Raw genomic sequence first — 13347 nt, 5'->3', positions numbered from 1 at the left:
GAGGGAGGAAGTGTTACAATAGTGGAAAGCAATTAGCATGCCCTCCATATTTAAGTGAGATTATATTCCATTATAAGACAGCAACCCTTGCAAGGAGCAAACCAATAGGTTTAGATTTATGCAAAGATTTGAACACAAACTGCATCATATGGATCCAGTTCTGATAGGCTAGCCACATCCATTACACTACATAAACATCTCCTAGCCCGTGTATAATCACACTTTTACATACACACTGATTGGATTCAATTAAGTATTATAGTGTGCCCGCCAAATTAGTTGGGATTAGGGGCACAGGTGTACCATGAGAGTGGAAAAACCACAAATCCTCCTAGCTCAACTCTATGGGCAACATCTGGTAGACAACAAGCACAGAATCAAACTGGAGGACCTACACACGGCTAGAGAAGTTTTCACTAGGAATGTCTAGGTCCTCCTGCCTGACTCGATGGTCAACTTCTTTCAGAGTCGCACTGGAGAATTTAAACTGCAGAAATAATCCAGTTTGAGATTGCTTTAACTACCCTGGCTCAGTGTGAGGGAATCCTGGGTACTGTCGTTTATTGTGGCACCAGAACTCTCTGACGGAGAAAGCTAAACGTCTCACAAAACTACAGTTCCCAGAATTCCCTAGCATTGAGTTAAAGCAGTCTCCAACTGGATTATTTCTGCAGTGCATTTTGGGCCTTAGGCATTACTAGAGAGCACTATTAATCAAGCCTGCAAATAATCAAATCAGCAAAAGTCAAAGCCGCAAATATGAAGGGCCAACTGTATATTCACATATACCTCTATAAACATTCCCCTCCCTCCAACTATCTGGAGTTAGAAACAAGTTACCATATATACTTCACTATAAACTGAACTCGTATATAAATCGAGAACAGGTTTTGGGGCCAAAATTATGGAGTTTGATATGACCCATGGCTAAGTCCAAGATAAAACTTAGGGGCATGTAACAAAAGACCTAAAGGATGAAGCAAAGGAAAGCAATGCCAATGAATTTACAAAATTCCAGCAGGCATAACTGTTTGGGCTCACACTAAAGGCTGGATGGGTGAGAGAGAGGAGAGGGGGATCAGTGCTTCCAGGGCAGAGTACACTCTTGTCTTTAATCAGGGTTTGCTCTTTACTTCTTCTGAGGCAGTGAGAGTGTGACTTGCCTAGGACCACCCAGTGGGTTTCCATGGCTGAGTGGAAGATTCAAACTGTGGTCTCCAGAGTTGTAGTCCAACACACAAACCACATTATGCTGACTCTATGCTCCACTTAAGTGGAATGCTTTAAAAACTATTGCTCTGAAGAAGAAGTTGGTTTATTTTATGAAGATATTTGTATCTCATATTTTCATAAAACACCCAAAGTGGTATGTGTAAGTAGTATAAAGTAATCCACAAAAGCATATAGTCGATACACAGCTTCTACAGTGAAAAAATATTATCTGGGGTGATATGTTTTATACATGTAATATATACTATATATGGCCTTTAGCTTTAAGCTAACCATTTTTAGTCCAACTCTTTCCCTTTGGTCTTGAGCACCACTGGACCCTGCCTCCCCCACTGAGCTTCTCTTTAATAGTTAATTCAGATTTTAGATTCAAACAAATCAGCCAACCTTCTTTTGAGCAAATGAGGAAATTCACACTTTCTTGGATGATCCATTGGTTCAATCTTTTTTTGGTCAAGTTCTGATTTTGCAACTGAAGTTGCTTCATTGGCTTATCTTCAGAAAGAACTGAGTGTGTGTGTGTGTGTGATATTTGCCCACTGATATATACTCTTGATGTTGGTTCCGCTTGACATCTCAGCAGTCTTCAAAACTAACAATGATAATAACCTTCTTGGGAATCTGTTTAGGAATTAGAGATGTTGTCTTCCAATTGTTCTTGAAAAAACCCAGTAAAAGATGCTGGGACATTTCTGTTCAACTCTCTGGTCACCACTGGTTAGTAGCTTCCATGTCAGTGGGATAGAGAATCCAACTCGGCTTTTGTCTGGACTTTACAAGAGCAATCAAAATGGTGAAACCTATCTGCAAACAGGCCAGCTTCACACAGAATACACTACAATACTTCAATGTTGATGTAATGAAGGCATGAGTGACTATGGTTACAGTTCTTCTCCAGGGATGTCTCAAGTTGATCCAATAGTCTTAGATGTAAAGCAGGAGTGGGGAAAGTGTTTGTTAACCAAGAAGGCAAGAAAATGAAGCTCATGAAGTTCAGAGACAAGAATGGGAATGCAAAGCAGCAGTAGTGAAAATGAAGAGTACAGAAGGTGGCAACCCACTGCACCAGTGATGTGACAGAGCAAAAGATCAAATGCTGCCTCCCTCCTTCCAGCACTGCCTCAGAAGACAAAAGAAGAAACAAGGTTACCAGCTTTGTCTTGAATACCTGGCTCTTTAGGTCTTCAGCTCTATGCTGTTTAGAAGAGGAAGAGGGTAAGGGGGAAGTCACCCCCTTTCCCTACCTTCACAGCCTGCCCTGAAGACCCATCCAGGAAGTTTCTGGCTCTACAAGGGAGAGACAGAAGCAAGTCACAATGGGGCTTCTTTGACTTTGGAGGCAGAAGCAGAAGTGATGGGGTAAAAATGAATGCACACTTGCTCACTCATTCTGTCATGCAACAGAAGGAAGAGAAAAAACAATATGAGGAGGTAAGGAAGAAGAGAGCAAAGATATAGGGGAACTAAGGAAGGAGGAAGCTCTAATTCTTGCTGACAGGAGGAGGAAAGTCAGGGCACTGACAAATGAATGAAAAGGCTTTACTTTTAATTTAAAAAAAGACATAGAGGATCTCTGTTAGGTAACGGAGGAAATATTATGATCAATGGCATAAAGATAACTGTCAATAGGTCTATCAGAACCAACCGAGAAGCACTTTCCCTGTCAAGGTCTTAATCTGATCATACAACAAGGCTGACAAAGGTATTTCAGTCTCAAAGGTTTGAAAGCTGGACTTAAATGGATCCAGAAAACCCACAACCCCCATTGAATTGTGTCACCATAACGTGCTGCATCCAAGATTAGCTTACAATTACCTAAACTAGCAGAATTTAGGATGAGCTTTTTCAGTAAAGAGTTTCAAAGAGATAATTCATACATGAATTATCCAAGTACTAAGTCAAGTGCAACTAAACCTTAAGTTGTGAAAAAAGCAACATATAATTTATAATAATAGAGAAACAAATTTTTGCACAGTGACTGTCAAAGGCTCTGGAGTTTTTCCTCTTAGGATCAGATGTGCAAATTACTGTATTTTTACACAATTGAACAGCACAAACAACTTACAACTCAAAAGCTTTTGACAACTTGAATATTTTATTTACTGTGTCAACTCTGGAAAATTACAAGGTACCAAAACAAAACCATTCCTTTAAAGCGGGAGACTAACATTTTCTTTCCTAATGTAACAGGGTTCCAAACCTTATTTGTGTCCATTGGCTACAAACGTTTCTTTCTTTTTTGGAAAATCTCTGCAAATTGTCCAACAAAGAAAGCAATGGTTGTAGCCAATGGATACAAATAACATTCAGAACTCTGTGATGGCTTGTGTGGTGGACTGCAGACCAGGGCTCAATTCCATACTTGGCCATGAAATCCAGTGGGGGACCTTGGGCAAGCCATATGCTCTGAGCCTCACAGAAAGGCAATGGCAAACCTCCTCTGAACAAATCTTGCCAAGAAAACTCCATGATAGGTCACTTCAGAGTTGTCATAAGTTGGAAAGGACTTGAAGGCACACAATAACAACACAACAACAACTCTGCAGCTTGGTGCCAGTCCATGGGCCACCACTTTAAGTCACTGCTCTAGATCCTTAGCAGCCACTTAATTACAGTCATTTTATTTAGAACTACTTTGGTCCCCTACTGCCAGCACCTTTCACACCTATTTTCCCATCACAACACAGAAAGAAAATGCTGGTCCCCTATAATATTGACACTAAATCATTTCCTGCTAATTGCAGTCTCATATATGACTTACTACTAAGTTAAAGAAACCTATGTTCCTATATAACATTCACAAATCATGCTGACGTTTAATTTTCTTAATCCCTAGTTATGTACTACTTTCACCAAATGCCATCAAGGTATACTTATTATGCAGCAAGGAAAACAGAAATCTCAATACCATTGAATGTGTATGTGTTTAGTTCCATGGTTCGTGAGACAGTTGCTTCAGAATATAATCCTGTCCTTGTAATGAACTTCTATAGGCCTTGGTAGGAACCCAATTTTCCATAAGAAAGATCATACAGGCAGAAATATCCATTTGAATTGTACAGAAGCATGATTTACATTGGGAGATAAAGTAATATTGGGTTGATATCTTAGCTGGCCAGTTTTCATCTGTGAAATTATTTTCCAGAGTGGCCATGATCCTTCTGAAGCGACTGTTTCATGAATCATGGAACTAAACGCATACACTACAAATCGCACATTCTGGGATATAACAAACGGTATCGGTGATTTTTTAAAAAATGTTATACACAGCAGCATCAAAATAAATACATTTTTATAAATTCAAACCGGGAGGAATATCACTGGAATTATTTATTACCCAAATGAACAGTTTGTATTGTTAATAGCTCATCAAAGTTTCAAACAATGGAAAAGAATAGGGACAGAAATAATGGGTTTTAATCCATGCTGTTTACTATTGAGCCACGTGCAAAATATGACATTCATTCTATTAGAGATACATCTTTTTGAGTGTTGCTTTAAACAGTGAAAAGTCAACCTGTTTATTGAGAAAAGTAGAACATTTTTATGGGCATGTCATCACTGTTCATATCATCCAAGGATGCATTGGTCGTGCAGCTGGAAAGATTGGCTATTCTAATTAAATCAACAAGAACCTGTTAGGTTCCACAAATGCAATGGGTCCACTCCAGTTAGGACTAGTAGTTGGATTTAGGTCCACATATTCCTCACAGCTACAGTAAACATAACATTCTCAGGCCTGTTACAGACAGCCAAAATAAAGCTGCTTCGAGTCACAGTGGAGGTATGGTGTTTCAATGATGCATGCGTCCTAAGAGTCCAGAAGCCACACCAAAGCCACGCTCCAATCCTTAGGGCTGGAGCATGGCTTTGGCACGACTTCTGGACTCTTAGGACGCATGCATCATTGAAACACCATACCTCCACTGTGACTCGAAGCAGCTTTATTTTGGCTGTCTGTAACAGGCCTCAGTCATTTGCCACAACTCAGTCTCTTTCTTTCTTATTGTGACATAATTTTTATATTCTTGGCTACAACAGTTACCTTCTTTCCTGGAAAACTCTTCAGGCTGATGGGTCTTGGACCAGCACCAGTCCATGGACTACTACTTTGAGTAGCACTGGACTACCACAAAGTGATCCAACAACTAGTTGAATACATTCAATGTGTTCAACTAATGATACGTACTGTATATACACTCATGTATAAGTCTAGAAATTTAGGTAAAAAACTGACCCCAAAAAACTGAATTGACTTATCCACGGGTCAAAGTACTGTATCTTAACTCTTATTTAAAAGAAGGAACCATCTCCTGATGAAAAGCAATAGTATAATATGTGAAGCATTGGCCCCCTTTACTCTCTCATCACCCAGCCTTAAGAATAAGCGCAAAGAATTATGTCAGCTGGAATTTTATAAGTTCTTTGACATTGTTTTGCTTTGCGTCATCCTCTAGATCCTTTGCTATATCCCCCTAAATTTTAACCCTTGACTTATCCACGTGTCATAGCAAAATCCATAATTTTGGCCCCAAAACTTGCCCTCGGGTTTCCAGTCTCAAATTAAGAGCCATGGGATTATGTCTTTGTCCTCTATTGTTCAAGACTTTTATGAATGACTCAGACAAGAATACAGAGAATATATCAAACGAGGCAGGAGGGATAAGTAACACCACAAATAAAGATTAAAGGAGAATTTGACAGGCCTAAACAACAATCTTAAACCAAAGTTATAAGATTCAGAGATGCATTTTAAGTACAAAAGTAAAAGGCAACAATATAAGTGGGAAACTTTGTCTGGCAGAAGTATATGTGAAAAATCAAGTCAAGAGTGTGTGTAACTGCTTTAAAAATCCAATAAAATCTTATATCTACTTTAGCAGAAGCACATTGTTCAAATTCTATTCTATTCTCTTTTGGTGAGGCTGCATTTGGTATATGGTATCCAGTTCAAGAGTACCACACTTTAAGAAGGGTATAGACAAAGATAAAAAGCGTCTAGAGGAAGGCAATAGGCCCTATGAGAAATAGCTGAAAGATGGATATGTAGAGAACACTGAGGGTAGACATAATAGCTGTCTTTCAAATATCTGGAGGATTGTCATATAAAAGATGGAATAGATTGTCTGTTGCTCCAGAAAGCAGGACTAGAATAGCAGGACCGAAAGTGCAGAGAAACAGATTTTGAGTCAATAGTAAGAATTCCTTCAACTATCTGACAGCAAAACAAAACTGCATTGCGAGGTAATGGTCTTTCTCTTTCTGGGGGTATTAAGCAGAAGATAGACTGCATTAGGCAATGTGCTAGAGGTTTTGCACTGACCAAAGTAGCTGGAATAAATTACCTATAAGGTCTCTTTCAACTCTTGCCTCTTATTTAATCGTTTTCCTACTGAACACTCATAGTACATCTAAATACCAACAGAGGACTGCTTAACTCATCATCTTGGCTCTCTCAGTCATTCATGTGGTTGCTACTACCTTCCACAAGTTATTTTTTAACACTTAACACTAACATCTAGCACTCAAGTCTATACACGGCTAGCAGAAACATACCAGTAAAAAAGGGAGAGGGGCCGCACAAATTTGCATTTCGAATATTTTGTAATCTCAGAATGGTGCTTTACTTGGCATTTTTGACAACTATTGTAATCCTCTATTAAACAACAACTCTCCATTAGACTGATTGCTTGTCATGATGGTTTTAAAAAAACCCAACCCAAATATGTATAAATAGCTTCCATTGGAAAAAACATCAGCTGTCAGTGGTGGAATTCCTATTTGTCTCTAATTGCTAATTAAATTCGCCAGATCCCCTGTTTTCCCACAAGAACCCATCCATTCCTTGCTTCTCAAATATTCTTCTCCCATCTGAACTTCACCATTTGCTTACTATTTTGTCTTTCATCAGCTGAATTTAGCCAGTTATCAAGGGAAGAGGAACAAAAGGCCTGATGTCTTAATTCATATTATATTACTTATGCACAAAGACAAAAAAATAATACAAGAAAACTTGTCAAAGGCACTGTGTATAGCTAATCAAGTAATTGTATACTTGTGAAGGTGTGCAGGTTAGTGCTTGCGGAACCTATGGGTACAAAGGCCTGTTACAGACAGCCAAAATAAAGCTGCTTCGAGTCACAGTGGAGGTATGGTGTTTCAATGATGCATGCGTCCTAAGAGTCCAGAAGCTACACCAAAGCCATGCTCCAATCCTTAGGGCTGGAGTGTGGCTTTGGTGTGACTTCTGGACTCTTAGGACGCATGCATCATTGAAACACCATACCTACACTGTGACTCGAAGCAGCTTTATTTTGGCTGTCTGTAACAGGCCAAAGATTACCATTAATGCACAACAAGTGCATTAGTCAGTGCTAGTCAAACTAATGGTCCAAGGACCAGTGCTGACCTGTGAGTTGTTGGCGACTGGTTCCTGGAGTTTCCAGAAAAGAAACAATCAATTGTAGCAATGGGCACATAATATGGCGCACTGGGGAAAAGCAGCCTCCCAGTCCACCATCGGATAGCCTGAGAAACATTTATCTAACTCATCACATAATGGTACACTGCTGAACTCATTATCCTGGGCATTACAGCCTTTTATGTAGTGGTTTCTGCCTTCTACAAGTCACTCTTTAACACTTAGCACTAACGTCCTGTACTCAGCCTACATGCTTTCACAGATGTGATCTGATCATCATATAAACAGATTAGCCCACAATCTATTCAAAGAGATATTAACTTTTGTAGGTTTCTTTACTAATTCCAGAATGCATAATATGGTTCTTCTGAGAAAACGAGACCATGCCTCCTTATTCATATTTCCTAATTTTAAAAAACTGAAGAAGGGAAGAAAAAAGCAAGCCTGCACCAGTTACTAAATCTGCGTTCAGCAAATCAATATACACAAAAACGTCACACAGCGATTCAAACATTTAAGTTTTCATTATATCTGAAATAGCATTCTATAAATGATAACATAGCAGACATAACACAAATTTTAAAACGCATCTTTAAGTATTCATCCATTTCAAGACAAGAGATGAGATACTAAACACAAGGAGAATCTGGTTATTATGGGTGCCACAGGTTGGTGTTAAAACCGGTTAGAAATGTTTGCACGATCTGCCCAGAACCCCAAGGAAAAAGGCCAACAGAAGACATACAGCACTGATAACTGCTAGTAAGTGTAAGTGTATATGTGTATATCAAAGTACTGCACTGTGGGATGTGAATCTATTTAAAATAAAATAAATGCAGCATGATCATAGAGGCCTGTTACAGACTGCCAAAATAAAGCTGCTTCGGGTCTCTTTGGAGGTATGCTGTTTAAATGATGCATGCATCCTAAGAATCCGGAAGCTGCACCAAAGCTGCACTCCAGTGCTTAGGAATGGAGTGTGGCTTTGGCACAACCTCCGGACTCTTAGGACCCATGCATCATTTAAATAGCATACCTCCAAAGAGACCCAAAGCAGCTTTATTTTGGCAGTCTGTAAGAGACCAAAATAAGGCATTTCCATTATAATGACAGCCAAGGATTTAATTCTCAGGGAAAAACATTCCCCCAAAGCATCTGTGTCCAAAACAAGAGACTCACACAACAACAGATCTAGGAAAACAGTTATTCAGCAGTTTCGTAAAGATGTTTAACTGTGAAAACTATATAAAACAAAATATATGGATGAAGAATGAATTATAAACTCAAATTTTAATATTAACATCTATGTAGATTATTTAAAATTATATCCAAAGAGTTCTGAGAAAAACCTATAATGACTAAATTGTCTTCTTCTGCATGATGGCACTATTTTAACAATGGAAAACTGAACTACGATGAAGAAAGCCGGAGCGCAGTGGTTTGCCATAGGAAAAGTATAAATGGCAATTTAAATGCAAGGTTTCTGAAAACACATGTAAGCATTCGAAAGGTTGCCAGAGGATCAATATGGAGATAGACTCTACATTCAGGAAAAACAAAACATCAGAACATGCAAGCGCTTGAATTAATCTGACCAGCTGATAAACATGAAATGCCACAACAGTAACAGAAAACATAACACAAATTCCGTATCAGAAATACAGAAACGATTAAGATTCAGAGCTAATAATTTCATTATTTTAAGTATGAGCATTACAATCCTTATTTGAAACCCACTACATACACACGCATATTGGAACCAAAGGATACCCTTCCTTTTAATAAAACCACGACAACCCAACACTTATTAAAATGATAGCAAACTCACTTTCTCTGCAACACGTGAAATGTGGAAAACATATCAAGAGAGGATTAAAAAGTGCACAGGTAGGAAACACTGCAATATCAGAATTAAATGTTAGAGGAGAAATACAGAAACTAAGCTCTCCTGAGGAAGAAGATATTTCATCAACTACCTGGTGCACAACTCTGTTCTCGTTCCCTTCTTAATAGGTGATATGATATGATAGCCCTGTTTAAATACTTGAAGGGATGTCATATTGAGGAGGGAGCAAGCTTGTTTTCTGCTGCTCCAGAGATTAGAACACAGAACAATGGATGCAAACTACAGGAAAAGAGATTCCAGCTCAACATTAGGAGGAACTTCCTGACTGTAAGGGCTGTTTGACAGTGGAACAAACTCCCTCGGAGTGTAGTGAAGTCTCATTCCTTGGAGGTCTTCAAACAGAGGCTGGATGGCCATCTGTCAGGGATGCTTTGACTGAGAGTTCCTGCATGGCAGAATGGGGTTGGACTGGATGGCCCTTGTGGTCTCTTCCAACTCTATGACTCTAGAATTAAATCCAATTTGGGAATTATATTGACAAGATGATAGCCGATATATAGGATTACAGGACCACACCAATATAGGGCTAAATCAGAAAATTAAATCGCAAAATGCAGCACAGATGTTATAACCACTAGCTTAAATAATAACTTATTTTAAAAGCGTCCTGTTAAAGCAAACTGTTTAACTGAAAGATCTGTTTCCGAATGGCATTTCTTGCACTGTAAAATGAAGCGATTAAAAAGAAACAACTGATGCTGGTCTAACAATGAAGGAAGTGGTTTCTTTTCTTCAGTTCTTCTTATGAGCGTTTGGTCTGCTTGGTACAAAGCACTAGAGGAGGCAAAGTAATGCATTTTGGTTTTAGTAATGTTAATGGTTCCTTCTGTTTCTAAAACTATTTTGTCTTTTTGCCTGCTCCTCATATACTGGCGAAATCTAAGAAACCCCTGTTCTTTGCAATTCAGGATCTTGTAGGAAAAACTCCAACTAAAAAAGTAATAATTCAGTTTATATTTCATTTTATAAACAGTCCGTACTTTTAATACATCACTAATAATTCGGTATGCAATTTATTTTCCCAATAGTCCATACTTTTAATGCATCAAACGCCAAATAAATGAACCACTGCTAACTGAGAGCCTTAGGTCCGATCCACACTGCAGAAATAACCCAGTTTGAGACTGCTTTGCTCAATGCTAGGGAATCCTGGGAAGCGTGGTTTTGTGAGAGACTTAGCCTTCTCTGTCAGAGACTTCTGGGGCCACAATAAGCTACGGTTCTCAAGATCCCCTAACACTGAGCCAGGGCAGCTAAAGCAGTCTCAAACTGGATTATTTCTGCTGTGTGGATGGGACCTAACCTCCTCAATTTAGAGCAGTTCAAATATAAGGCAATATAAGGCTTCAGTGTTTGCCCTGGGCACTGCAGAAATAACCCAGTTTGGCACCACTTTGGCAGCCGGTCTCAAACTGGATTGTTTTTGCAGCGTGGATTGGACCTAAGGTCCAGGAGCGACCCAGTCTGAGACTGCTTTAACTGCCCTGGCCCAGTGCTAGGGAATTCTGGGAATTGTGGCTTGTTGTGGCTTTCTGACAGAGAAGGACCAATGTCTCACAAAACTACGCTTCCCAGGGTTCCCTAGCATTGAGCCAGGGCAGTTAAACCGGTCTCGAACTGGGTTATTCCTGCAGTGTGTATGGGAGCTAAATCCCCTGTCTTCTCCAATCAGGTTCAATGGGGGGGGGGGGGAACCACGAAAGAAGAGTCATGGTTGGTGTTCATGGCCAACTCCGAAGCCCTGCCTCTGCCGCCAACCCTCCCTTCCCAGGCCTAAGACCCCCCTGAGGCGAGGGAGAGCTATCCAGGGCCACTAGGCCTGCCTTCTTTCCTTCCTTCCTTCCTTTGGGCGCCTCACCTTTGCGCAGCTCCCTTTCCCAGACGGTGACGATGAGCGGCGAGTGCTTTCGGTGGTGGATGAGCCACAGGCTCAGCGTCTGGACGCTCTGCTGCGAGTTGCTCAGCTCCGACAGCTTCCGCTCCAGAGCCGCCTCCGAGAAAGCAGACATGGCCCCCCTTGCGCCTCGCTGGGAAGAGAGGCCCACAAAATGGCGGCACTGCCCCTTGCTGACGTCACTGAGAAGCGCCCGTGAAACAGGGGCCTCAACAGCCGCAAAGGAACGCGCCCCCTTGGTGACGTCACTGAAAGGCGCCGTGAAACAGCGGCCGCGGCAGACGCAAGGGTCGCGCTCCTTTGGTGACGTCACTGAGAGGCGGCCGTGCAACAGCCGCAAGGAGCACACCCCTTTTGTGACGTCACTGAAGGCGCCGCAACACAGCGGCCGCCACAGCCGCAAGGGTCGCGCTCCTTTTGGTGACGTCACCGAGGGGCGGTCGTGCAACAGCCGCAAGGGACACGCCTCCTTTGGTGACGTCACCGAGAGGCCCCCGATGCGCCGCTTATGAGGGCGGGGCTGAGTCTTTGCCCCGCCCCCTCCGCCTCTCTTGGCCTATCAGAAACCAAAGCGCCCTGTGAGGGCTTGGCAGCAAATCACCAGCTGTAGTATATATTTAGGTCCTTGTCCACATTGGGTCTCAAGGAGATTATCGCACTACGCTCTTCAAACGTTGCTGGTCCACTTTTAAGTTGCTCTGGCGTCTTCCTGTTGCATTCTGGGACTTGTAGTCCAGGAAGGAGGCTTGAGACTATTCAGCCAGAGAAGTGTTAGGCCTCGCTGAACTACAAAGTCCCAGAATGCAACAGAGCGGTTAAAAGTGGCCTAGCAACGTTTTAAGAGCTTAGGGCTGGTCCAAAGCACACTGCAGAAATTTGAGTTTGGGACCACTTTAACCGTCCTGGCTCATGCTAGGGAATTCTGGGAAGTGTAGTTTTGTGAGACATTTAAGCTTCTCTGTCAGAGAGAGCTCTGGTGCCACAACAAACTACACTTTCCAGGATTCCCTAGCATTGAACCAGGGCAGTTAAAGCGGCCTCAAACTGGATTATTTCTGCACTGTGTTTTGGACCTTTGTCAGAGCTATCCCACATTGGGGTAGCAGGTCAGGGGAGGCAAATACACGCCGTGTCCCTCCACATTCACTAGGGTTAGGGGCACAAGGCTCCCATGAATATGGAAAACCATAAATAACATAAACGCCATGTTTTTACCTGAGAGGACGCCTCTCTAGGAATCTCTAGGTCCTCCAGGGCAACTCTGTGGTCAGACACTGACCATAGAGTTGCTCAGGAGGAGCCACAAAGGCCTAGTAGAGTGTTCTCTCTAGGAACCTCTAGGTCCTCCAGTGCAACTCTGTGGTCAGACACTGACCATAGAGTTGCTCTGGAGGAGCTACAAAGGCCTAGTAGAGTGTTCTCTCTAGGAATCTCTAGGTCCTCCAGTGCAACTCTGTGGTCAGACACTGACCATAGAGTTGCTCAGGAGGAGCTACAAAGGCCTAGTAGAGTGTTCTCTCTAGGAATCTCTAGGTCCTCCAGGGCAACTCTGTGGTCAGACACTGACCATAGAGTTGCTCAGGAGGAGCTACAAAGGCCTAGTAGAGTGTTCTCTCTAGGAATCTCTAGGTCCTCCAGGGCAACTCTGTGGTCAGACACTGACCATAGAGTTGCTCTGGAGGAGCTACAAAGGCCTAGTAGAGTGTTCTCTCTGGGAACCTCTAGGTCTTTCAGTGTTTTTATTCTGTTTCATTCTCTGTCAAACTCAGTTAAGAGCTACTGACTAAAGCAATTGCTTAGCATCATGGTTGGAGGGCATAGAAACTTCAGTTACTTCCAGATGCTTTGGGCTAAGCTCCCATCAGCTTATATGACAGTAAATAGGAGTTAAGGGGT

At 41.7% G+C, this 13347-nt stretch overlaps 1 protein-coding gene across 5 annotated transcripts in view; it reads right to left on the bottom strand.

Moving 5' to 3' along the window:
- RPRD1A (regulation of nuclear pre-mRNA domain containing 1A) overlaps positions 1 to 11672 on the bottom strand; it is a 55964-nt gene extending 44292 nt beyond the window's left edge. For 2 of the 5 annotated variants that reach the window (XM_089532355.1, XM_089532353.1), the window contains exon 1: positions 11416 to 11672. In XM_089532355.1, the coding sequence (XP_089388481.1) occupies positions 11416 to 11566 (151 nt within the window). In that variant the 5' untranslated portion in view covers positions 11567 to 11672. The remainder of the gene's footprint in view (positions 1 to 11415) is intronic. The other 3 variants (XM_089532351.1, XM_089532354.1, XM_089532352.1) reach the window with 2 other exon arrangements.
- Between the last annotated feature and the right edge of the window lie 1675 nt (positions 11673 to 13347).

This window comes from Sceloporus occidentalis, unplaced genomic scaffold (assembly GCF_023333645.1).
Source record: "Sceloporus occidentalis isolate IW3139 unplaced genomic scaffold, rSceOcc1.0.p SCAF_7, whole genome shotgun sequence".
Lineage (NCBI taxonomy): Eukaryota > Metazoa > Chordata > Lepidosauria > Squamata > Phrynosomatidae > Sceloporus > Sceloporus occidentalis.
Note: the sequence above shows the minus strand (reverse complement) of the source record. Positions and strands in the feature narration are given on the sequence as shown.